The sequence below is a fragment of the Falco biarmicus genome, chromosome 3, assembly GCF_023638135.1.
Source record: "Falco biarmicus isolate bFalBia1 chromosome 3, bFalBia1.pri, whole genome shotgun sequence".
Taxonomy (NCBI): domain Eukaryota; kingdom Metazoa; phylum Chordata; class Aves; order Falconiformes; family Falconidae; genus Falco; species Falco biarmicus.
The window spans coordinates 117683335-117710668 of NC_079290.1; the positions used below are offsets into that span (position 1 = coordinate 117683335).

The window sequence follows — 27334 nt, forward strand, 5'->3', positions numbered from 1 at the left end:
GCACCTGAGTTCTGCAGCTAACGTATCCTCTTATAAAACCCTACTGGGCAAGTACACACTTACTTAGGCATCTAAACATCCTTGAAAATCTTGCCCTGGGAGTCCAAGGCTCAATGAAAACATTCAGGATTATTCAAAAGCTTCTTAAAATTTTACTCTTATTTTCTCTCTGCACCTGCATCATGAACACAGTGAAGGTTTAACTTTTCCCCACCTCCAGTCCAGACATCTGTGAAAATGACACAGGGTTGGCACGGTTTTCTGCTATGTCTGTAACTCCCGATACGTGAATCTTGTGAATCTCAGATTTTATCCATTGCCCACAGGTTTTAGGTTTCACCTGACAGTTCATCTCAACTCACAACCGAAATGAACACTCAGAAGAGAGAAGCTAATTTGATGAAAAACTTCTGTACAAACCCCTGCAAATGGACTCCATTCATAAGCACCATTTTTATTCAGTCTCATTTATAAGGTGCTAATTATTATCTCCAAAACAAATTTTTCAATTTGTATTTCAATTATTTTCCACTAACAGAATATTTGCATTTAAATAGCTTATCCACCGTGCTCAAACTCATTTTCATCTCAGGTGTTAGGACTCACTAACTATAGTTCAAAGACAGAGCAACAACTACAGTTTATTCACTATGAGGGCGGTGAGGCGCTGGCACAGGTTCCCAGAGCAGCTGTGGGTGCCCCATCCCTGGCAGGGCTCAAGGCCAGGCTGGACGGGGCTTGGGGCAGCCTGGGCTAGTGGAAGGTGTCCCTGCCCGTGGTTTGAAGTGAGTGGTCCATAAGGTCCCCTCCAACCCAAACCATTCTGTGATTCCAGGACTCCTCCAGCTCAAAAAAAAAAAAAAATGTAAGAAAGGTGAAGTAATGTTCAAGGTGAAACCCACCTCGCTAATCACAGTGAAAGCCTAATTTAAAGATTTTTCTCATAAGTTTTCATTATTAGCCTCTATTCCCCCTGTACCAGACGTATGTCATCATGAGAAGACAAAGGTAGCTGCAACTTCATTTGCCATTATTAGCCATGAAGCCGTGTGTCCCTCTGAAGTTCAGTGCTCCCTCAAGGCCAATAAGAATGGAACTTGCCCTGAGAGACATCTTTGACCCAGCTACAAGTCTCATCTTGCTAATAAATTATAACACCTCAGTCCTCAAAATTCTCACAGCAGTAACAATTTCATCACTACACCGATGGAGAACTGACACTTTAAAGAGAATACTGTGGATATAGCTTCTTTAGAAGTTAGCCCTAAGCTCAGAGGGGGGTGCAAGGATTTTTTTTCTACTCCTCACCAGGTTTCAGTTCCTAGCGTGTATCTTTAAACTCCAATAGATTAATCTGGTTGTATTTTCATGCATTTGTAACTACATGGAAAGCACAGAAATTACACTAAGTCTACTATACCCTTTTGGCAGTTGCAGGGAGGCCACCGTCCCTTTTTAGCACCGAGGGCTCAGAACAGAAAGGAGACAGAAGTTCTGTAGAAGATGACACAGAAGAAGTGATTTCAAATATCCAGCTAATGCCGTAACGAGCAAATTAGCTGTGACTACAGTGACCAGAACCTTCTACCTTCAGCTATACATATTAAAGAAAAATATCCTGAATAAGCAGAGACCCCACTTATTAAAAGCCCTTCACACTTCTATCACAGTTCTCATTTAACCACGCTCTCTGAAGAGAAATGTACTGTGCGTTTACGAGTGCTTTGAGATCTTCCAACACCCTGCCAGGCATTTGTATTATAAAGCTTGTACTTGTATTATTGTATTTGAATTACAAAAAAAGGCAAACAGAAAGCAATTTCTCTCGGGAATTTTTGTTGGGATATAAATCCAATTTTTACTTGATTCCATTAACAGCACTTTCATATTCACTTCCTTGAAGTATTACTGCACTTGATCTTTATTAGCTAATGCCTGCTTGTCACCTTGAGCAATCAATGAAAGTCACCAGAAGGTGACAGCACACAGAAAAGTTAACAATTCTGTTCACCCAATGGGACAAACAACAGCCACATGCCCTAGAAAATAAATAGTTACAAAAAGGTTTCTAACAGATTATCCACGGAAAAAGTAAAATATTTCAATCACATTGAAATTTTCAGTCCCTTTACACAGGAATTTCACATATAGAACAGCAAAACCTAAATTCTTCACTGAAAGCTACCAGCTCTGTTCCAATGATAAATGTCCTAACAATCCTGGCAACTGATGGATGCTCTGATACTACAAAACCAGACTTATTTTTATCACGTTCTGATCCAATTTAGAAAAATTCTCATGCTAGCTACCAATCTGCCACAACTTGTGCACAAATATTCTCACTAACTGCAGTGGATCAATCCACTCACGTGCAAAGTCCAAGTCACTTCCACACAGTTCCTGTATCCCATGACCTCCAGCTATGTGTAACTAACAAAGAAACCCAGAACTTATTTCCATTACCATTAACATTATATTGTACTATTCTATTTTTCTTTCACCTCCTCCATTCAATTAAAACCTCATTTTCACCCTTAGACATATTCTACTTAATCTTAGTTTTCAATCCCAAAAGCAGATCAATACATTTCTTCTTCAATCTACACAGCTCTCAATCAAAGAGCTAATAAGGGGTGAACTGAATCGACTTGTAGGTTCAAATCGGGTATTTTTTTGTAAAAAGTCTCATTTGCTAACTGCACTTACGGAAAAAAAGGGCAAAAACTCCCCACTGTAGCCCTCAGTGTTAGATCCCCAGGCAAAAAAAAAAGTTGTAATTCGTTCTGTAATTTATGACTGTCACAGTACTTAGCAGGAACAAATGACAGACCCTCCCATAAAACATTATTTTCTAGAACACTTCAAATCCAGTGAAATGAACTTGCTCTTCTCAAGATTACTCCTTTCAGTTAGAACTGATCCAGCTGTTTACAAAGAGGTAACAGCAGCACGGGCAGCGCAGGCATCATCTCTTGTATCTTAAATCTTGCCAAGGTAAGGAAACCAGCGCTGCATGTGCTACTGAAAGAAGATGACTTGGTTTCTCATAGATCAAGGTAAGATAGCAGATTATCTGTCTTCACGATCAAGACGAAGAACTTCACTCAAAGCCACAACAGTTTCACTGTGCTTTAGCTCTAGGTCTTAAGGAAGATACTATCTACAGTGTGGGGACCATTCGTTCCACACGCCCTTCCCTCAGCACACGAGCGCCTGACAGGATTTTTAATGCATTTTCACTAAAGCACCCTACCGAAGTACAGAAACTCCAATCCAGCTACTTCACCATCTTTTGAAAAGCTATATGATTTCCACGCCACCACAGCCTGTAGAAAGTGAATGGAGCCCTCAGAGGAGGCAGTAACCCTGCAGAGGGGACAGCATGTGAGTGACAGATCATCCCTCTCTCACTCCAGGACTGCTGCCTCCTGAGGGTATCTGTTAAACCCAACACCAGAAAAAAAGCCCCAACACCATCAGGGACAAATTCCCTATACTTCAAAAGCTTATTATTGCAGCAGGTGGGTATTATTTTAATATTAACAGACTGAGTCCTTCTCCAAGTGGTGCTTAACTTTAATGAAAACATCCCAGGACGGTTGCTGACAGATGTCCTGTGTCCACAATCAGTGCCTAACCTTTCCCTAATGGAGACAAAGCAACAATAGAAGGATATAAACAATATGCTGCACAATGCAAGCAGCATCTTTAGAAATGGCACTGGCTTTGGAAAAGCACCAGGCTTCACTATCCTTCTGAAGGAGATTTCCTCTGAGAGGAGATCTGGTTTTCTCAATATTATTATTCAGTGTATCAAATGGGAAAGGAACATTAAACTGTGCTTTTGTTACAGAAGAAATGAGCTTCCATTTTCTGTACCTCCAGCTTGGCTTTAACCGCTCACCAATGTCAGATCAAATGTCTATTAAAGGACCAGATCCTTCCTTTGCCCCACAGCAATGAGAAAAGGGAAGAATCCAGCTGACAATGCAGTTACAGAAACATGAAAGAGGCAGGGCTGGGGAGCAGAAACAGACCCAGTACATCCTTACCTTTCCAAACTGCAAGACCAGCTTTTCTGCAAGACGCTTAAATCGCCAGCTAGCATTGCTCGTTTCACCTAGATCTAAGAAAGAAAGTCCACCTTACCGGCCACACATCCCAAGTCTTTGGGAACACACACCCCCACCCCCACCCGTTAACAACGGCAGGATAAGGGGAGAGCAGTAACAACATGTAAGCCATTACACAACACTCCCCACTGTAAAGTTCTTCAGCAAACTTTGTGCGAATGAAAAGCCAACTCAGACGTTAAGGAAAACTACTCATCTTGTTCTTACAGGCAATAAGCTCAGGCTCTCTGGCTCCAAAAGCAATGACATAGCTGCCATAAAAAAGAAGATTTCAAACTCTGCTTTCACTAGTTTAACAAAAAAAAAAAAAAAAAAAATGATAAACTGCTGATAAATAACAGGCACCATAATTAGGAAAAGTTCTCTATTTGATCTCTGCCATCCTTGAGCCATTCATCTTCAAAATCCATTAGACAGTACTATTCTTCCACTCTCTAGACAAGAAGCTGAAGCTCACACAATTTAAGCAACAGCTTTCAAGCCAGACTCCACGGCAGATTATAATCTGAAGACCCAGACCAACCTTTCTGCTAATACTCTGCTTCTGCTAATGACCAGCATCCAGTTTCCTGATGTTTCTGGCAAGTTCTCAGTCTGCTACAAGTCTCCTACCTTCCCATCCATACTGGAGTACACTCCGCTTTTAAAAGCTGCGCTGCAGTCTTTTGCTAAAAGGCACAAATGCAAATATAAACATATAGAAACGGTGTAAGTGATAACAGCTGAATTACAGAAGGAGCCGAGCAACCTGTGCAAATCCTTGCTAGAACAGAAACTGCATTGGGTTATATTCCTGACTTTTTTTGCCATTAATACTTCTTGAAGTTCAGCAGCAGACAGACAACTTTCACCTCAATGTCATTCACAATTAATCCCAAATTGTACATGAAATGGTTGAATTCACTCCAGGCAATCAAGGGAGAAAACCAAGAGCATAAAACTTGTGTAGCTAATCAACCTAGTGCAATTTGTATCTGCTGAAAGCTTTTCACAAACATCCAAAGATCACTCTGCAGAATAAATCTGTAAATCATTTCAGGATTTTGCAAATTCTACTTATCCCCATTTTACAGACGGGGAGGTGAAACGGAATGACTACGGCTCACACCCTCAAGGATTTGTAAGTGCCAACAGCCATAGAAAACAGCAAGAACTGGGTTTTAATGACTTTTGTGAGTCAAGAGAGTGTGCAAGTAACAGGAGCGTGCTGAACCAGAAAATCCCCAGTTGTGGTTAATTCTCTAGTTGTGATTAACTCATCCTTCTTGCCTTATTTCAGTACTTCTTGCACTTTCCAACACGACTGGCTCTGGGCACTGACGGGGCCAGGACTATCAGGCTGTGACCATGGTTCGGTGAAACTGCCTGTTGGTCTGCACCCCACTAAACCAACAACTGAGAAGCAGCCAAGTTCTTCACACTGAAAGAAATGTTGGTGGCACTAAGGCAGGTGGATGGAACCCAAATAAAGCCATTTCATTAGGACAGAATAGACTTAACATTTCAGAATGCTAGTGCAAGCCAGAGGCCAAAAGAACCAATCTTCTCTTTCTTTTTGTTTTAAAATGTTCTGGATAAAGATACATTTATTGGCTATTCATTGTTGTTTTATCTGCTTTGAAATGGGAACTGCAGACATTTTGATAAATGGATTGAGAAATTGTTCTGTTTCAGTGTAACTACTGTAAAATGCCTTGACATCCACTAGCACAGATACAGCTCAGACCTCATCTGCAGAGAAAGCATCTCAAAAACACCTCTCTTCGCAGCAACAGCACGGGATTTCTGTGCTGCTGTTTAGCACGCAGTAACACTCAGGAGTGAGACGACCTGGTGCATTCCTAGCTCCACCAGCAACCTGCTGCACGACCTTGGGGAAGCCTTTCTGCATCTGGTTCTGCCTCCTGACTTCCCCGTGCTCACAGCAAAACATCTTCGGGCACAGACTGTTTCTGCCCAGTGCCTTCTCTCACAGGGCTAACAATGAAGCAGAACAGCAATGCCTCCTTACTTTGATGGAAGGAAGAAAAAATTTGCCAGCAGGGCATAGGATGCTGTTAATTGCCTTCTGGTTACAGAGAGAAAGAGCTGCCTTCAGAGGTCACCGGGACTAAGGAAGAAGCCCAGATGCCAGTGTGAGTTGAGGTACCAGGCTTTTACGAGAACTTGGCTGCAGATCCAGCCCGAGTCCTGCACAGCAGCACTCTCATCAATGCCAGGCTGATATATGTACAAGTATAAAGCTGTTTTCTGGTGACACTGGTTGCCTTTCTTCTGTATTGTCCTTAGCCAAACCTGGCTTAAGCAGCAGACCTCCAACAGCGTGGGCAGAAAGCACCTCTCCACCTATTGTCACAATTCTCCAACACTCCAGAATTATATCCAATACCTGTCAAGAGTTTAGATTGTACATTTTTCCAGGCAAGGGCTGCCTCCAGCTGTATGTTTACACTGCACTAGACTCTTAAGGACCACTGCTCATGAAGCTGTTGAGCACTCCATACCATGAATACACTAACAACACGTTGCACAGGTGTCTCTGCAAGTCATGTTCCCCTTCCTTCAGCTCTCTGAATACCCACTTCCCCTAAACGTAGGCCACCAGTTCATTTTCGAGTAGATTTTTGCAGTCAGTAATGGGGAAGGAGCTTTTAAAGCTTTGTTTAATTCCTCCCCTATTACACATCTCCCTGGCAACCAGAGCCGCTCCAGGCCGCACAGTTGCAAGACCCTTCCCTTCCAGTGAAAAATCACAGAGCATCAGATGTCCCTACTCCACAACTATTTTGACCTTTCAGAAATTACTATCACTAGCAGGGCTCTGACATAGTCCCCACTTCTCTCTCCATCCAGCAGACAGCAGCGTGCACACAAAAAACAGGCAGTTAGTTTATTATTACAGTGGTGATACCTGTACCTTGTAAGGATGGAGAATTACTGCAACCATCGTTGCCTGACACTGCAAAGAACAAACACCAACCTGTTCACCGTGAAGTCAAATAAAGAGGGGGGGAAACCACACCCAAAACAACCCCCTTTCCCACTTTCATGCAAGGGAGGTATTAAAAAAAAAAATAAATTACATACAAGCTCCCTCCAGCATACTGTCTCCATTCTAGCTGGCTGTGTCCATGGCAGCAGCAAAGAGACTGAAACAGAGTTAATTTGATTTCTTTAATCGATGGGATTTTCCCAATTATACATTAACCACTATCAGATCAGTTTGCCACTGCATGGCATGGCAGAAACACATATATTTTGCAGATTACTGCACTGCATCGTGTTTATTGCAAGCAAAGTACATTGATTTCCATAATTGCACTGTACTTCACTCCTCCAGAAACACTGTGTAAACACGGAAACTGTGGGTGCTACTATCACTTTTTTTAATCTCTGTATCTTGATTTCTTTGAAAGCAATGCAAGGGCCTACTTCTCAAAGCAGGCACTCACACACCACAGGAGGCCTCAGAAATAACCCTATAGTCACATTGAAACCACCTTACCTCTATGCTCCTTTGCAAAAAAAAAATTAAGAAACAAAGCAGGAAAAGTGATCTTGTGTTTAAGGCCGAGACCAACGTTTGCAGCTCTGCCACGAATTCCCAAAATGACCTTGTGCAAGTCACTCAGTAGAGCCAGTTGCTTTCCATCCCAGAGGCACTCCTTAGGGACTCGTACACGGCTTGTGGCCCGACGCTTGAAGAGATACTGAGCAGGCAGCAGCAGTATTTCCCCTGGCACTTCCACCGCCCCCTCAGCACTCTGGATTTACCACTGATACAGGTTAAAAAAGCACTTTATTAGGAAAGCTCTTTAATTCTATGTTTGCCTCTACTCTGAAACAGGTTACACCAAAGGTATTGGATGGCATCGTACCAGCCTCATTGGCTGGTTTTATGCACTGTAACATCTAGGTGACAAGTATTAAGTGCACATATTGTAGTTCGCAATAAATATGTTTAAAGGAGACATTTCCATAAGCAGCAATATACAGACTCCATTAAAATATTGAGCTAGACTACAAAACCCCAGTTAACACACAGGATTGATGAGGTCATCTCTGTTCTCATAGCCAGTCTTTCTGGGTGGAGCAAAAAACTTACCTGGTTGTAAACGCCTTTAAAGTCTGATGCTATCAGCCTTCCCATCTTTCACCTGCACCCACGGGGGCTGCATTTGGATATGAGAGCCAACACGTGATTACGCTACCTCTGACATTTTTGGCTGCTGTATGTATCAAATAGACAACCCGATGCTGGACTTACCAAGTCAAGCAATACAGAATCTTTGTTACTCAATTTTATTTTTGGTAGCCCTTTAAAGTCAATCTCATCTTTCCCCTTCCATCTGAATTTGCTATATTTTCTGGGCAAAGGCTAATTCAAACCTAGGCCTATACATTGTATTTCTGAACTTCCTAATGCCTAAAAACATATAAGATAGCAAAGAGGTATCATTTAAAAGCCACTCACCTAAACATACCTTTGTTGTAATTTCACTAAAGCCTATGAAAAGTTACTCCAGCCCTATGTCTCAGAACACTTTTGATAAAAAAAGGAGTTAGCAAGAATTCTCTTGTGATACTATGGACACAGAGACATCTATTGCAGCTTTCTCCCCAAAGTCTTCACACCAGCTATCCCTTACACAATAAGCCTCTTAAACTTAGTTGCAGTGACAGGTTAAAAGGTTAGCTGCACAGAACTAACAAAAAACCTCAAGTTTAAATCCAGTACTGGTTAGGCTGCCTGACCTTCCCTCAAACCTGTCTAACCCTCAACATTATCATAACAATTTCCTCTGGTCAAGATCCATGCCAAATGTAAGTAGGAGCTAAGAGAGGGGGGAGCATCAACAGGAACATAAGCAACAAGCACAGCTGTGAAATTTGGCATTTCTCAAACAACTGGCCTCTCAGGAACCAGAGCAAGGCAGCAAGCACCACACAATAATTCAGCAGTTGCAAATCCCTGGAGCACAGGTGCAAGTGGTTAACAGCAAACTGGGGGGAAGAATCACTCTTCACTTGTCCCTGAAAGTAGATTAATCAAGTCACAGCCACTTCTGCATAGGAAAATGTATTCTCTATAGCAGGGATGCTACAAATGCTCATGTGATCAACTACACCCTAAGCCCTAAATTGCCCTGGCAAAATGCATATCCACTGGGATCTATGGCAGATTGCCTGGATCACATTCCCCACACCCATTTTGACAAGCGCCTTCTTTTGACAGAAACTCGTAGACGTTTGGAAGGCAGCCACTGAGATGAACAGACATCCACCTCTGTACCACTGTGGGCTGGCTCAGCTGGGACCCATCAACCAGCTGAATACAAAATTTCCCTAGGAGGTATCTGACATGACAGAGACTGAGCTAAGTGGCAAGGAAAGCTTGAGCTTAGATGTTCTTCAGCAGCACAGGGAGACTATGACAAAAACAAAAAGAAAAATAAAATCAGAGCGAGAGGCAGCAAACAATTGCACAGCAAAGGAAAGGCTCCCGTACCCCAAATGATGAAATCAATACAAAGAACAAGAGGACAGAAGTGCAATTGCTTGCCTACAGTGCCGCAGCGTGATGGTGCCGCAGCATGGTGGACTTGGCAGGGCTACCTTAACAGCTGGACTTGATCGTAAAGGTCTTTTCCAACCGAAACAATTCTATGAACTGTGACCCAAACATCCAAGGCTCCAAGCAGAGTCCCAACTACTGCGCAGCGGTCTTCCTAGCAAGTTCTTTCTAGTAAGAGCTCCTCTTCCCCCACCCTTCTCTACCCATCATTATAGCCTTATACTTCCACGGAGGAAAGCATGCTGAATTTGAATGTTCTTCACTGAGAACTTACAAGTGTGCACACCCGTGGGAGGAGGTAAGTACGTACATGCACTACACTCCAGACAGACCTAAGGGCCACGTGGTAGCCCAGATTCATTATGTAGAGACACATGGAGGGGGAAGGATTGGCCTTATTCCCATCCATCTGAGCATCACCTACGTTACCCCACTGTGAAGTGCTGAAAACCTATGGACTAGGTCACGTACTCTCTCTCCCAGTAACAAGGACAGTGAGGCAGGTACAGCAAATTGCTGCCTTCCTGTGTTCCCAACCTAAGGGCCAAGAAGCCAGACTAAGCCTAAGCAGAAGAGCCGTACCCTCTAAACATCCGCACCCTCTAGATGTTTTCCATAAATAACTCCTTTCCAGTAACAAAAGGCAATAGCAAGACATGAATGAGTACATAAGAATCATTCATTCCATTTAGCACCCATATCCCCACTGCTTCAGTAATAGTAGGACTCAGATCAAAACGATATGCTCAGCTATTGCCATAAAATACTGTAGTTTCATCGTATGCCACAATCAAATGTAATCTAGCTGGTGACTATTACCTTCCTCCTATTTCAAAAAAAAAAAAAAAACACACACACACACACACACAACAACCCAAAAAACAAAACCACACTCATCTATCTACCACTTCAGAGAGTTAATATCTTGCACCCTTACCCCTTAAAAAAACCATACTCAAATCACTGAGTATTTCACACTGACATTCCTTCCCTGGCACAGTAAGTACCCCTGAATCATTCTTCATCCTGTAGAGATTTAAGACAACAGAACAAAATAAAAGGATGATTTACAACATAAATACATACACATACATCAAAATTCATAAACAGCTTCCCCCTCCTCCACTCTTCAGAGGAAGATTCTGCCAAAAACTATTTTCCATAAAAAAAAAAAAAGAAGGAAAGAAAATTACAATGGTCTAAATTGATTAGACTACGTTTCAAAAATGTATCTTTCTATAATCCAGGACAAAACAAGATGCTGACTGGCAAAGCAGTGTGTAAATAATGGTGTCAAGACACCCTTTATAACAGGCCTTCCAAAAAAAGTGCACATGTGTATATCCAATACATTCCCCAAATGCACCTTCTGGTGCTCATGCATAGCTAATTACCCAGGAATACCATTCCTGTTCCCACCTGTTTTGACAACCAAGAAATACAATTTCAGAATCACCACACATACTCTGAGAGGCCACTCACGGATCACAATTAACTTGCTAAGACCAATTTAGTGCCCTCTGCCTATCTTAAAACACTGTCACATCATTACTGCACCCTTAAAACCGAAAGGGGAAACTACACGAACCGCTTCCTCTCCCCCTACTCCCCACATACACAATAAGCTTCAGCAGATCACAAAGCACCACCTTCCCTACAGCTCTGTCAGTTCTTTGCACAAACAGAAGCTACATTCTCCTGCCTTCACAGTAGCATCTGAAGGAAGCACATGCTTTGTGCCAGGTTTTTTTTTCAGAAGGACATTATTGGGCAACAGGACTACTGACATAGCACAGCTGATGTGATACCAGTAGGTTTTCTTTCCCTTTTTATTTTTAAGACGGCCAGAACTACTAACTGATAGTTTTACATGTACAGCTCTACTGCCACACTATGGGTACTCCTGGTTATTACTACCTGCACAAACCCTCGGAACAGGCGAGGTTAGAACTGAAGCCTCTTCAGGAACTTTGTTCTACGGAGGTTCATGATTTGCTCAGCGAAGGTACTAGAAGTCCCAGCCCCGACTACACTGACTTTCCGGGATTACACCCCAAAACCACCATGAACTCTGCAAAGGGTGGGTGCACTCACTCTGTATACACGCATTCCGTTCTGGATATCCAGCAGTATGCCACCGATTTCAAAGTTGTTGTCTTGCTTTGACAAAAAAGATCATTACTGGGATTTCAGAATTTGGTTTGGGTTGCGTTATTTTGGTTGGGGTTTTGGTTTTTTTTTTTGTTTTTTTTTTTTTTAAAAAAAAGCTAGGAAAGAGGAGCTATTGACCAATGCCTCTAGCTCTGATGCAAATAACACACACCTGAGGTCTGGTCTAAAAAGCTGTGAGCAGATCACCTGCAAAAAAGAAAAACAATATAGAGCACCAACGTCTGGGTGAAGGATCCAGAACAGACAGCACTCTACATGCAGAGAAAAGGGACCTAGGGGCCTGAGAAGAAAGGCTTATATACTGAACAAGCAGATAAAGAGAAGCCTGGAAGATCTAGCATGAACAAGCTACAGAGAGCTTAAAAGAAAAAAAAAAAGAATCTGTAAACCCTGCTATAGTAAATCATCTATTTAGGTATCTCTACATTGGTCTACGTGTGTAAGAAAAACGCAACAGAAGCTGCTGGAACGGTTCTCTCTTGTGTACAGGCTAAATGCTCTTGCTGAAGAAAGGAAAAATATTCATCAAATATTCATCCTTAACTAGGACTTGTAGCTTGTTTGGGTGGTTTTATACCCTCTTCTAAGAGATACTTCCAGTTGGCAAAACTCTTCGGGTCCACTGCAAGAGTACTCAGGAGGAACAGTTAATACTTACTCTGAATCTCCTTAGAGGAAATTTGCCTTACATAATAAAATCAGTGTTGTGTTGCAGATAACAAAAGTTTAAAAAAAAAATCCAAACCCCAAGAAGCTCTCATGCACATCAACACACACACACGCATTCCTCTAGCCTAAGATACAGCAGACAAGACAAACGTTACTTAGAAACTCTTGGAAATCAGGGCACTGCACAGTGCTGAAAGAAGACACAGCCAAACACAGCTCTCCCACTCTTTCCCCTCCTACACACACATAAGGACAGTCCCTAAATATTTGCTGTTTACACCAGAAATAAACTTCAGTCCATAGATATGATTTTGCCACAAGGGCAGTTGTGGAAACTAGGGAGGAGACATAGGCAAACTCCCCCCAAATTCTAGTTATCTTTTGCTATCTTTCAAGTCAATAAGCACGTATTTCACAAAAAAAATGATGCTGAGGCCAAAGAGCTCGTATGAAGAGATAATCAACTTGAAAGGTAGGAGAAATAAGAGAAAAGTGCTTCCATCTTCAGGCAAGGTACCCTACATCTATTTCATCAGCTATGGGCAGATACCGGGGTACTGAAATATTGAGTTAAGATGCAAGGCAAAGACAGAAGGGGAAACCGTGATGGCATTTTTCAGAGTCATCTTGCATATTATACAGCAACTGTGCCCAAATGATTTGACCCACGAAAGAAGGGGAAGGAGATCAAATAAAGCCACCTTTTATCACCCCATTGCTTAAAATTGTTGCTCCCAGAGGATACAGAGGAAAACTATCTTGTACGAAGCTACAAAGGTCTGAAGAAAATATACTCCTTATTGAACACTACAGGGAAGCATGTGCTGACACAGAAGTGCATGCACACACACAGAGTGTCATATCCCCCCCACCCCCCCCCACCCCACCCCGAGGAGATTAACAGTGGTCCTTTGATCTAAGGAGTAGGACAAAAAATCCTCCTAAAGTTGCCAGCTTTCTCCATTACACTTACCAGTCACCGAGACAGCCAGCAGCCCCACGGAGAGCAGCAGCACCCGGCTCCAGGAGCTCACTTCCACCATCATGAGAGCAAAGATCCCAAATTTTCCCCAGTTCCTTCCAAAGCCACAGCTGCATCCCGGCTTGTCCCATCTCAAGGAAGGTTGCATGTCAAAGGGCAGCAGGAATGGGGCGTGCTGGGGGTTGGTTGGTGGTGGTGGGTTTTGCCCCCTTTTTCTTCCCCTTAGCAATTGGGATAGTCCTCAGCTTGGCTGGATGAAGAGGAGAAAGGAAAGAGGGAGGGAAAAAAGCAGGTCAGGCTTGTGATTTATTTTTTATTTTATTTTATTTTTTCAGCTCAGAAAAAAATCCCACCGCATGGAAGGCTCTGAGCTTCTGCAGCTGGAATGAACCAAGTGTGGCAGCAGCTCGGGGAGAGGAGAGGCAAGGAAAGGAGAGGAGGGCTGGCTCGTCCCTCCCGGTGGCTGTCTCAGAGCCAGCTCCTCGGCATTAGCAGCACACAGTCCTCAGGGATTTATACTTTTTTATTAGCCAGTTGATTAATCGTTCCCATATCTTTGTCCTCCTCTTCACTGAACGCTGCGGAGGGGAGAGGGTACAGGCGGTGTGGTGAGGGGCTACTGTGCAGCCACCGAATAGATCTGCCTCAGTTTTGCTTCCCCAAACCCAGCACAATCCTCCCACCAGCACCCACCCCACCAGAACCTACAAACCACAAATTACGCTTTAGCATTGTATTTCTTTTTAATGCACACTACACGTTTCTTGTACAGGAATAAGTCCCACAGCCCCCTGTTGTGCATGGACCACAGCACAGTGTGCATACATACGCACACCCGTAGCATCTCTGCTATTAAGACATCTGCCAGAGCAATGCAGCCTCCCAGAGTGCCCCCCCCCCCCCGCCTCTGTAAACAACTTGATGATATTGACACAATTTTTGTGATGAAGGAAATGGTTACAAATCCGAGAGATCACAAAACAGCCACCCTCCCCTTCCCCAGCCTGTGACTTGTCGGATCCCCAGCAAGAGCGATACCCTGGCACTGGTGGGACTGGTTCGGGTGAAGGTGGGGATGGCTGTGCCCCCTCCAAGCCACCAGGCACGCTTGGCTGTAGTGTTGTTACCCCTTCGCAGGGCTGGCGAGAGCAGTATTTCTCCACGCCCCCCCCCCCCTTTTTTTTAAAAAAAAAAAAAAAACAAAAAAACCATCTATTAGTACATTTGTCCCTGTAGCTGCGTGCAAGATGGGGGGAAAAATGCAGTCCGCTAAAACCACATTCAGGAACTTAATTATCTTGGTAATGATGCTCAGATCCTATGGACAAGAAAAAAAAAAACCTCGAATATGACAGCAAAGCTTTAAAAAAAAAAAAAAAAACCACAAAAAAACCTCGACTATTCCGCCCCCCCCCCCCCCCCCCCCCCCCCGCCTTCTCGGCCAGAACCTACTTCGCCGTTTCCCTTTTGACAGCCAAGGAGCAGCCCCTCGCCCCGACCCGCCGTCCTGCCTGCGGAGCTGGGGGTGCTCAGCCGCCCGAGCCCCCCCTCCAGCCCTACCCCACCCCCCCTTCGCTCCCCGCGCGGGCGGGGGCAGCCCGGGGGGGCCGGGGCCGCTCCAGCAGCCCGGCTCGCCCAGCCGTGCACTAGCCAAGGCGGGCGGCTCCACTCGCCACCCATCCCCCTGCCCGAGCGTTTTGCATTTGCTGCAGTTTCTTGCTGCAAAACCCCCTTCTTCAGTCTTGTTCCGGTTGCCTTGAATGAGCTTATTTGACAGCTCAAAAACAAATTATATCGAGGGCTTGCAAATCTGTCCCTCCACCCTCAAATCAATCCTCTTTCTCACTCACTTTCCCTGTGTCCCCTCTGCATTTCAATCCTTCCACTGCCTACATTGTGAACCGATGCCAAGAGCCAAGGCAACCCGGGCTGTTACATGAAAGAGTTGCTTTATGTCTGTTTAAACTGCAGTATCCTATTCAAAGAGACCTTATTGTTCAAAGGCACAGATCCAAATATAAAAGGATCAGAGAACAGGGTACCACACTTCACGGCTCCATACATTGGCTTTCCCTTATACAGCTATTCACCTCCAAGCATCCCCCCCATCCCAATATTGCATTCAGCTGAAGATGTGACTTGGTTGCTGCACACCCGCACGGTATCGGCTGAGCCAAAGTCAGCTAGCCCTGCATCAAGAACAATCCACAGGCATAATAAAGTCATTGAGGAGATATAAACTCACTTTATTCCTGGTTAATAAAATCGTATCTATTTCAAATCAAGGGTTTCCTCCCAAGTAAGTTTCCTTCTCAAAACCACTAAGTTTTGGGGTCTAACTCCCTCCAAAAAATACTGCATTTATTTGTTAAATGGACAAGACCGATGAATACAGCAGAAACCATCACTGCAAACGCCTGCTTCTTTGATTACAACCCATCTCCAATGGGGAAGCGTGTGCGGGTTCTGGTTAACAGGCCATTTCTAACCCCTACCACTCACTTCGCTTCTCACCTTGCAAAATTGCCTCTCTACTAAAAATCTTCTCTTCAGTGCAAGCACCCACCAGGAGACAAATTCTGCTCTGCACTGCCACCCGCAGTCAGAGCCCGGGCTGAAAGGAGTCCGTTGCCTTCAGACTTCACGCCCTTCCACCTCTCTGCAGACACTTAGCCAACATTTTGATACTCCACTTATCACACAGTACCTCACCCTCCATGCCAAAAGAGTCTGATCTGTTTTGTGATTCCTCCAAAACAAAACAACAGCGATTGCAGCATCCCTGAGTTTCAGTTTAATCCATGGAGCCCAGAGCAATTCACAGGTTTGAACCAAGTCGTCACAGTACCTCCCTGGAGGAAGGGAAACAGACTCTGACAAAAATCAAGGACTTATTAAACAGAGTGCCAAAACCTGGTTTTCCCTCAGGTTTTGACACAAAGCCACATCCACAGGGTTCTTTGTCTCTCCCTCCTCTCTCCTACATGCATCATGCTCCAAAGAATGCAGACAGTACCCTGGCTGCTCGCAAATACAACCACTCTGGTGATAGGAGGAACCACAGAAGGTATTCACACTAGGAGCACCATCACATTCCCTAAAATTTTAAGTACCATAATTAGTACTTTGGTATGGGGGAAAAAAAACCCCAAAACATCCTTCTAAATGCCCCACAATTTATTTGGTTTATTCTCTTAATCATGTATTATCACTATTGGGGGGAAAAGAGCATTTACCCAGGCATAACCATGAGTTGAGAGAGAGGTAGCTATGAATAATACCTCTATCAGCAAGAAACTGCAGTCACTATTTAACTTACATGACAGGAGAGTCCAGCTCTGGATTATCTGAAAGGAGATCAGTACAGAGCCAAGATCTTAGTGTACAGAGTAATGATTTTGGTAGCAAAGAATTCAATACACAGCTGTTATATCTGAAGGTTTGCACCTCCCTTATATTTAATATGTCTTATATTTTCATAACTGAATCGAGTTTTATAGCCCAGCACCCAAAATGCCACAGAGGATGCTGAAAAGAAACAGTACACAGAGCAAAATTCTATAGCCCTGATGCTGAAAAAATATGCAAGCTCCAAAACTGAAAATGAGTTCTTTTTCCACGGCAGTGGCAGGGCTTACAAAGTGGCAAGAAGTATTTTTGCCCTCCATGACAGCGGGGCAGAAGCACCACCGTGCTTCTGGAAGCATGGAAGTGCTCACGACTAGAAACACTGCAGCAGCAGCGCTGCGGGCCCAGCTAAGCAGGCTTTGTGCCACTCGCCGCGATGGGGGATCTGGAGTGGGCCACGAAGAGTTTCAGGGACACAGATCGCTCGAGCAGACATGGAACGTGTCGCTAGATGGGCCTCGGACAGGGATGTAGCTTCTCCTTTTGGGGCTGTGGAAAAGTAAGAGTAAATGGGCAGGGGCGCCCCTCCTGCCTGTACTACCTCCCACACACAAAGCCCCTGCCCCTCATCTGGCGTCACTGAAAGATGAGGGACCGAGGGCAGGAGGAGGCAGGAGGCCCGGAGGGACAGTGCTGGGTGCACTCCACGGGGCTCGGCCGCCGGCAGACACCCGGGAAGCGGCACAGAGCCCAGCCACGGGGAGGCAGGGACCGCTGCCTGGCGACGACCCGAGTTCTTTAGAGTTTTACGCTGGGGAACACTCCCAACCCTGTGGAAGGCCTGTGAAGGACGTCATTGGGACTGTGCTATCTGTCTCAACATTGCTGGCTGACTGCAAACCAACACTGAGACCCTGTAGAGAGCTTGTCTACATCTTGCTTCGGTGAACCACAGATGTTTACCCAGACACCGCTGCATCTGTTCGACCACAAAACCCACGCATCTCCTGTTTTGTACCCTCACCCCAGCAAGTACGCCCAGACCTCAGAGGATGAAAAATTCTCTGAAAAGACAGCAGTGGTGCAAGCACCCGTACTGAGTGAGGGGTGAGGCTATGCAAAACAGTCCTTGGAAGGAGCACAGACTTTTGGGTGAACAGCTCTCAAACATCTGTAAAAGAACTGTGACAACCAGCACCGGGTGGAATTCCACACCTGACGTGAAGTCGATCCGGGCTGACGGGACCCCCAGCTCCGTGCGGTGGTAGCTACTGCACCTTTCTTTACTTTATTTTTCCTCTCTTTCTCTACATTTCCTGCCTCTATGCGAGTACCATTAAACTTCTTTCCTTTACGGCATTTGACCTCGTTTGTGTCTTAATCTCACTCTGGGAATCACAAAGAATCTCCCCAGACCCAACCTTTCCAGGCCTGGACAAGGCCGCACCGCTGCCATTTCCATGGCTGCTGCTGGGAGCCCAGTGGCCGTTGCCAGTCGTCACCCTGCCCAGCTGCCAGGCCGCGCGGTTGCCATGGCTCTGCGTTACCAACACAAACCGCCTCCTCCAGGGAGACAGTCCATCGGTGAGCGCCCAGAGCCCGCAAGATGCTCCCTGGTACGAACATGGCTCCAACTCCTGTCGTCATATCTGAGGGTCAGTTCCCCCTGGGCCCTTTCCCTAGGCACACCTGGATCCATGAGGACACTCCCCAGGACAGCCTGGACAAGGCCTGCCACGAGATCTGGAAACGGGTTCAAGTGCTCTCTGACAGGCTGCACACGCCGGTGGTGCTGGTGCCGCCACTGCAGCACACCCTCTGCTCCGAGCTGTCCACGACCTTTCAAAAACACCGCATCGACTCCCCGAGCAGGTAAGGGACCTTCGAGCATCGCCCAAGCTCCAGCGAAGGCGGCTGCTGCTTCCCTTTTCACACCTTCCCAAACCAGACTCCTGTAACCCATCAAATTGAAAGCCCGGGGCACAGTGTACACCAACTGCTGTCTGACAGCCTCCCGTTGAGGCAAACTATTCCCACTTTTTCCACGATATTCTTTTTTTTTTTTTTTCCCCAAAGAAAATTTCCTGTCCCATGAAGTCTAGCTACTTCAAATTCTGAAGCACCATAAGCAGCTGCTGCATTTGCTTCCCCACAACATTTAAAAGAAAAAACAACCGTACACACATCAAAATATTTACAGGGAAGTGAAAGCAGCATTCAAAAGGAGCAAAATCGAAAATTAAAGTGTTATAAGGAAGCTACTGTAAACAGCTGATCTTTACAAAGAAAGGCTGGATTTAGCACAGAAAAATTTATGCCAAATCATGTTTCACAGGACAAATAACAGTCAGAGAAGGAAGCAGGCTCTTCAGATTAATAGGATAATATTTACTCTATGCTCCCAAAAGAGAAAAAGTAAAATTTATAAAACCAGCAAACAATCAGCAAGCATTAGTACACGTCCAGCTCTTAAAGTCCAAACAAAACATCATGCAAACATGGCCCATCTTGCCTAGTACACAAAAGCGTAAACAGTTATTTCACCTTTTTGAAAAAATAACTTCACACTTGAGGAAACTGATGATTTTACAGATGAAGACACTGAGGCACAGAAGGGGAATTACCTAACACTATGTCAGGTAGAAACCTAGGAATTACATCTTGGACTCCTGGCTCCTTTCCTTTCTCCTCCATGTCCTAAAGAAGCTAAAACCATAAGAGTCTCCAGAATAAATGCAGGAAGAGGAAAACCAGCTAAATCAAGAATAACCAGTGAAGCCCAAGGAGTTGCCTATAGCAGTAGATTAAATTATACAGCTGAAATATCTTTACAATTAGCACATGCTCAGTTAACCACATATTTTGGTCCTGCCAGTTGCTAAGAAGTCTTAGGAAAAAAGGCACTACACACACCAGTGAAGAACTATGAACCACTAACAATCTTAACTACATTCTTCAGCAACGTATTTTACTCTTACAGGAATATAGATCTGGTCTTCAGCAATAAGTCTACTGCAGCAAGGCCAGCCTAACAGACATGATTTCTAGCCCACTCAACCTGCAATTACCCTGAAGCCAGTGCAACTGGGCAGAGCCAGCAGATGAAAATAGTTTCCTTTTTGCTGCTTTAGTGGGAGGTTGTGAACTTTAGGACCCCTGGAATGAAGGCAGCAGCCAAGACACAACCACAAGGACCTTAGACAAGCTCAGCAACTTCAGTTTAGATGAAATTATAAAGGCTGCAAAGTCCAGTGGCTAAAGGACTATCACTGGGTTCAAAATAACGATCCTCTACTCCTTGTTCAACTACTGAGCTGAGTTACCTTTGGCAATTCATCTGGCCATTTCTCAGCAACGTTTTCCCGTAATTAGCTAGCAGGCTCTTCAGAACAGAAGTGCTCTCTGCACACACACTTGTACAGCAGAGTACATTGGGGTCTTCGAGCAACTGGGATCAGAGTCATTGAACCTTCCAACAACAGCCAAACTGAAGTGCTAAAACCAAATTACTGTACAGAACTCAATGAACTGCTTTAAAATGGAAGCAGTTCAGGTGAGACAGCCCTAGGTCTGGTTTTTACCTCTGAGGTAGAAGCTTCCATACCCTACCTCGGCCACCTCTATTACTCCTGAAAGACTTACAGAAAGACCGATTAAGAAAAGCCTTTCAGTATATACCAACTGTCAATAAAGGTGTTACCCAATTCACCAGCTGCCATAGCATCAAGTGGCCAAAATGATACCACATGACCTTGCTCAGTTTAGCAATCCTTAATTATTTTAAAATACTGACTTATGCAAATTGCTAGTATGCTCATTTGAAAACGCACCTGGAATCTTTTGAACAAACAACAAGTTTCACCTTCCTCGTTTCATTCTGGAGCATCTGGATAGAGAAGAGCAAGTTATTAAGAACACCCAGAGCAGGTGGTGACAGGAGGAACCTCGTTTGTTGAGGGGGTCACTATTTACCACACAAGGAGCTTACAATCTTCCAGGAGAAGAGGACAAAGCTTCACAGGCAAGCATCAGAGCTAGCAACACGACATGCAGCATCTTCAAACACATCCAAATACAGGGATTCCAGTAACCTAACATTTAAGTCCAAGAAAGAGACAAGCAGCATAGTAGCCACCTCAACTTTTAAGTCTCTCCAACTACAGTCAGAGCACAAATATCAACAGGTTCTGCAAGGTAGCAAGAGTGGAGCCAAAAAACCTGCAAGATTTGAGCAGTACAAGATTTGAGTGAGAAGTTGCAGAACCAAGGCTGCAGCCTGTGAAGCCACCAGAGACAGGAATCCCACTGAAAGGGGAGGCAAAAACTTGTGTGAAATAAGCCGTAGTCAGAAATAGCCTAACGATTTTCTATTTTCATATCTACAGTATAAATCTGTTGAGGTTTTTGGTAAAGAGAATATCTATGTTCTTTAAAAATAGGAGGGAAGCAGCACCATACTAATTATAGTAATCCTATGATTAGAGATAATTAGATACATTTACAATTTAGAATTTCCTAATTTTAGCTGTTTATGAACCATATATGTATCGAAATAGTGTCTGCACAAAGCATCAGTCTTTTATCAAACTAAGAGGAGTAAAGTGATAATAAAGTGATCGAACATATCTGGATGTGAAAGAGCAAACTGGAATTTAAATCAGAGTTTTGAGTAGGTGACCACAATCGGCACTAATCAGTATTTTGGGCAGGTAACCATTATAGGTACTTAGGTGTGCCTTAAAAGACAAAATTGTTCAGCTTTGACAGCAGCCCCACAGTAAGGTCCCAGAAGACCTTGGGGGGCTATAGAGGTGCCTTGTGATGCACCCTACAATTAAATAATCTGACAGTCTTATCTCCCTATATCAGAAATGGTTGATGAGTTACAAATACAACACCCAGCTCTGTTAAAGCCCTAGAGGGGATAAGGGAATCGTAATGACCAGTCAGTCCAAGGAAACTCAGGCCCTCACCCTGCAAAGATTTAAGGGTCCACTGAGTCTTGAAGGTTGAAACCATGCAAAGCTGGAGCCTGGAGAACAAACAAGGTCTCTCCCATTAGGGACACTGGGATTCAAGGCACAAACCAGAAAACTATTTTTCACATCCAGAATCATTGAGTTAATTTTACAATTTTTGACAAACAAGATGAAAACCACCACAGGGCTTAACTGTGCGGGTAAGGCTCCTCCACAAACTGTTGTGAGGGAACTTAATTATTACCAACTGCTCTAATGCAATGGCACAGGGGGCCATTTAGTTCTTCCTCGTGGCAAGTGTAACCCACCTCGAAGCTTGTTTACCTCATTCACACCCAGTGCCTGCAAAGAATCACCTTGTTTGACACAAAAAACCCTTAGATTTTTGTTTACAATCAAAATATATTTTGACCCACAAATATTTTTAAGCATATATTCTATAATGATTCTTTTCACACCTATAATGCTATCATCCAACTTTGCTTTAGTCATTCTTGGATAAATGCATTAACTAAGTTAAGATATTTCCCCTCCCCCCTTTATGTGGTTCTTGGAAAAGAACAGTATCAAAGATGAAATTATGAAATTTTATTCTGGTTAAGAAGGAATGCTTGAGTTTTACATAGAACACTAATGAGATAGAAATGCAGGGTTTAGGAGGAGTCAAGCAGAGCTCAATCTTAAGTCAAACCTCTTTTAACAGCAGCCATATTCTATTTTCTTACAGCAACTACTTGCTAGATGAACCAGAGGGACTCGAAAGTATATACAAAGCAATGATTGGAAACAGAGAAAGGGAGATGAAATTAAGAGCTCTCTGTAATGCTCAGCTTTCTGCTAAACCCACGATCCCCAGCCTTCTGTATTCAGTAAATTCCCAGAAGAATTCCAAGGGGCTGGAGGGTGGCAGCATGACAGGCGCTCACAGCGTGGAGGGCAGCAAGCTGGAGTTGCCATTTCTGCTGAAACACACAGACCCTGCCAAAGGTGCAGACAATCAGGTAACAGCCGAGGAAACAAAGGAAGTGAAGGAGTTAATACAGAACAGCACGTCCAGCTCTGCCAACAGTAGTACAACTGTGTCATTAACAACAACAGCAGAAAGTCAAGCTCCAGGACAGAAGCAGCAGCTCCTACCATCCACTGAGATTTGCCCCAAAACCTATTCTGATGCAGTCACAAAGAATCCAGGTATGGAGCTGGGCATGGTCCTTGAACATCAGCTGGGAATCACGGGAAAACCAAAGTGTAAAACTCAAAGCTGTTGAAAAGCACGTGGCAGGAGCTGGTCTGGCATCACTGCATCGTTTGCTCCATGGTGATGTCCTTTCCAAGCCCTGTGTAAGAGACTGAACTAATCATTTCCATTCAAGAATTCTCGTGCTACACTAGGATGTTGGTATCTCCCCTCTAACTAGCACCTACCCAATGTCCTTCTCACACGCTGGAATACAGTACATATAGGAAGGTCATGACCATTTCTGTTTGGTCAGTATTTTCTAGGAGCTGGTTTTTTGGGTTTGGGGTGGAGGGGTTTTGTGTTGTTGGGGTTTTGGGGGTTCTTTAGGTTTTGAGTAGTTGGAGTTTTTGGCAGGGTGGTGGGGTTTTTTATAGCGTCATGATTTTGGGGTTCTGTTTGTGAGACATTTAAAAAGAACCTGATTTTCACAGAGTATTCATAACTATGTTCCTTTAAGGATCTTAGAATAGACAAAAACAATGGTATATTCAGATCTACTGTTTAAATTTCTAGATTAGATTTATCTGTCTGGAGACTTAAGGCTACTACAACAGAGAAGCTGATTGTTATCTCAGAGTTTTGAACTTTGGGTAAAGGTTCTTGTTCTGGTCTTACAATTTCATTCATTCTTATGGCTCAGGTCATTAGCTTTATTCCAGGTCCTGTGGGTCAGAGTTTAACGGCCCTACAAGTGAATTTGAACTGCTAATTGTTGAGTTTGGGTTGCTGTGGTACAGAACTACAGCCTGCAAAAGTAACTGATATCTTAAACAGATTTTGCTTTACAGGCAAATCATGTCCTCTTAATTGTAAATGTTCCACAGAGTGCATGTTTCTTAATATCTTTAACCTTGTTTTGTTTTGCAGTAACTACTACAGCACTGGATAAAAAAAAAGCTGAATACAATGCAAGTACTTCAGGCTTTTCTACTACTTCACTGACCACAGCGTTACATCAGCCAGTGCGGCAGAGCCCGAGCTTCCCTCCATTTTCCATCTTTACCAACCGCTCAAACTTTTTTCCACAGTTTCAGGTAACATAAACTAGACCCTCATTTTGTGAGAAGATAGTAGAACATCCCCAGGTCTATATTGACAGACACAGGGCACCACCTGCTGCTATTTTGACAGCTGCTTTCTGATTTGTAGGGTAAAGCAAGAAACCAGATTGCTATTCTACTACAGTAAGTTACACGAAGTGGCTTTGGGGTCACAAACAAAGCTTTAACAGGACACATAATGTAGTCCTCCGAGATGGTTGTGATGATATCAAAGGATGATGTATTATTGACACAGATACTGAATGCTGACCTCTCTCAGGCTTCATTAGTTTCCATTTTTATCTTGTACTTACAAATATTTTATCTTGTATTTACAAATACTTTGACATAATAATTTATTACAAATACTTAATGTAACTCCCTGTTTACAGACTGGGATACCACTTAGTCTAGTCTAACAGGACCTCACAGCAAAGTAAAAAAGCCAACTAAGATTAGGAAGAAGTCCAATACTCAAGTTGAAAGAAATAAAAGAACGAATACTGGGAAAGCCATGTAGCCATGGTTTTCTATGGGCTATGCTCCCCTAGTTTCCTTTGAGTCCACTAAAAAAAGCAATCCACAAAAATAATACCAGAAACAAAGCTATGGTTCTATAGCAGGACTCAGTTCATCCTACAAGCTGTCAAAAGTTGTCAGCAGCCTGCTATAAAAAAGAAAGAGGGTGAAGACACACAACCCAGAGCACACGTGTTTTGCCAGACTGAGCTCCCTCAGAAGTTTACAGTCCAAGAATTTTCCCTTTTTCCATTAAGTCAATGATTAGTTAGCACAACAGATACTTACTTAGCATAGCAGAAACACATGAATTTTTCCCCAGGCAGAACAGAGCTACAGAGTGGAAAGCAGATTCCTATTCCAGAGGTCTCAGATTAAGGAGACAAAGAGAAGTTTGCCCAAAGCTAAAAAATACTTATCCCAACCTGGTTTCTTTGAGCATAAAATACCCCTAAGAAGCTTATACAAAAGTAATTAATGGACCAATTCAGATTGTTTTAAAAAAAATCATGCTTTACGTATGCTTAACAGGGTCCACATCACCAGAGCGCAAGGATGCCGTATCAGCAAGCTCTGCACCCTTTCCTTGGATGGTATTCAAGACAGGTGTGTTTAAATGGTTATGAATATGCTTTAATTTGCAGAACACAGATGCTAAGCACAATAGATAAGTCAGAGCACTTTGTCAAGTGCCCAGATTGACATTGGTGCCACTGCAAAAATAGATTTGGGGACAAGATGCTGAACCGGTATAAAGTTCATACAGTGTGCTGGAGCACCGTGCACTCCCAAGAGCTCAGGAGATGGCCTTGAGCCTCTAACTGAAAACATTTATTGCTTGCACTCTAGTTTTGTACGAAATTGGCAGAGACCACTATGTGTGTCTGAAAAAAATATTTTCAACAACTCCAATTTCCATTTATGGGGCTACTACCTTGTCAGTATTCCCGTCCCACTTTTTTTTTTTTGTTTAATCTATGTTCTTTCTTTTTCCTCCCCAGGTAGCTCTATACAGCCCACAGCACGTTTTCCAGCCACCTTACAGTCCAGTGTTGAACTACATCCCTCTGGTTCAGCCTGGTTATCCATACCAGCAGATGACCCTACCGCCAACATCCAGCAACATCCAGGAGCTACCACCAATGGCAGGCGATGGGATCCAGAATCCATTTTCTCTTTCCTATGGGTATGGCGATGCAGATTTGCTTTCTATTTTTTTCAGTACTTTAAGGAGAGTTAAGGACAGTGAACCTGCGCAGAGCTAAAGACTTAATCCACAGTGGGTTTCCCAGTTACAGTCTCACTAAATTCCAAACCTGAACAAAATACAAGATTTTACTATAAGGCCTAAATTCTAAAACTTTTACACAAAACCAAAGTAATTAGTTTTGGGTGAATGAAGCTGAAACACTGTGCTATACAAGATGCCACCTACAACTTCCAATCAATATTACGGATCAAAAGTATAAACACCTTTAACTTAAAAAGAAAATGCTTCAACAGGCTAGAAACCAAAAATATTTTAACACTGTCAGAATGAAATTAAAGGATTCATTGTGATACCTTCTTATGAAAACTGTAGTTAAAATCAACATATTCCGAGGTTGCTAAAATAATGGCAAAATCTGGTAAAATGATCTCTGGAGATTCAAGTTCTATATATCATCTTCTGTTCAATGCTTATGGGACAGACAGGAATAGCATATACTTCCCCCCCCCCCCCCCCCAGATCACCTTCCCAGAAACCAGATTACACATTAAAAAAAAAAAAAAAAAGCACATATAAATGCTTCCAAGAGCTCCATTATTAGGAAGAACAATTAATTTGAAGTTAGATGTAATCTCCTAAAGCTTGACTAACTTACATTTTCTGTTTTAGGTTTAGTTCTGTACCTGGAGATCTGTGACAACTAACCTCAACTACCTTCCAGCAAGTGCTATGTAAAATTTTAAGTGAACCAAGTTTTCCTATCCTAGCATTCAAAGGAAAACCTACTGTCTATTTATTATAGGTTCTATGGTCCTATACAGATTTCATGTTTTCCCCAATGTGAACATTCCCATCTAGAACAATCCCCTATGATTTATAGGGTAAGAAACAGCTGCATGACAATTCAACTGAAATACTTTTTTTTAGGATGACAGAATAAGAAGGGGCATTTTTTGTTTTGGAAGACTGAGACAAATAATAAAAAATGTTTATATATGACAGATGCCTGAGCTGCTTAGAGTTGAGTGTTGGTGCAATAAAGATGGTTGATAGAAGAGTCCTGGCCACAAATTTCAGAGATAGTAACTTCAGCTGTATATTCAAAGTGAGATTAAGACAAACACATTCAACAGCTGAGTGGTGCAGCTCCATGCATGACATGTTCCTGTCTTATTACCTCAAATGCTAATCCAGATGCTAATTTGACTCTTAATAGTAAAGAAGATCAAGCCATATAGCTTGTATGGAGAATCCTGCTTAACTATATTCCCTTGGTTATTTAACTCAGGAATTTCAAGTGTCTAACTTTTGACAATGAGCCTTTGCCCCTGCAAAATACCTTCTGCTTTGTCTGGAGCCGGCACCATTCCTGCAAAGGGAGAGCAGCAAGGCATCTCTAGAGAATGGCTGTGGCAATCTGTCTGCTCCATTTCAGCCACACTTTGCTGGTTTGGAAGTAGAAGAGTG

At 43.4% G+C, this 27334-nt stretch overlaps 2 protein-coding genes across 2 annotated transcripts in view; one reads left to right on the forward strand and one right to left on the reverse strand.

The window, feature by feature from the left end:
- The window catches only part of CSMD2 (CUB and Sushi multiple domains 2), a 305956-nt gene extending 292054 nt beyond the window's left edge, over positions 1-13902 (reverse strand). The window contains exon 1 of the mRNA XM_056332990.1: positions 13523-13902. Coding sequence (XP_056188965.1) covers positions 13523-13679 — 157 coding nt within the window. The 5' untranslated portion in view covers positions 13680-13902. The remainder of the gene's footprint in view (positions 1-13522) is intronic.
- Positions 13903-22595: 8693 nt separating this feature from the next.
- Positions 22596-27071, forward strand: C3H1orf94 (chromosome 3 C1orf94 homolog). Its single transcript, XM_056333080.1, has 5 exons — positions 22596-23049; positions 23966-24132; positions 25189-25263; positions 25659-25843; positions 26537-27071. The coding sequence occupies exons 1-5, from the start codon at positions 22635-22637 to the stop codon at positions 26562-26564; spliced, it is 870 nt and encodes a 289-aa protein (XP_056189055.1). The 5' UTR covers positions 22596-22634; the 3' UTR covers positions 26565-27071.
- The last annotated feature ends 263 nt before the right edge of the window (positions 27072-27334 follow it).

Excerpts from the sequence above, each read along its gene's own strand:
- C3H1orf94 (XM_056333080.1), top strand. The coding sequence starts at position 22,635 with ATGATTGGAAACAGAGAAAGGGAGATGAAATTAAGAGCTCTCTGTAAT. Across the intron at positions 25,264-25,658 it reads TTGGATGGTATTCAAGACAG|GTAGCTCTATACAGCCCACA; the intron begins GTGTGTTTAAAT and ends TTTCCTCCCCAG. Across the intron at positions 25,844-26,536 it reads CCATTTTCTCTTTCCTATGG|GTTTAGTTCTGTACCTGGAG; the intron begins GTATGGCGATGC and ends TTTCTGTTTTAG.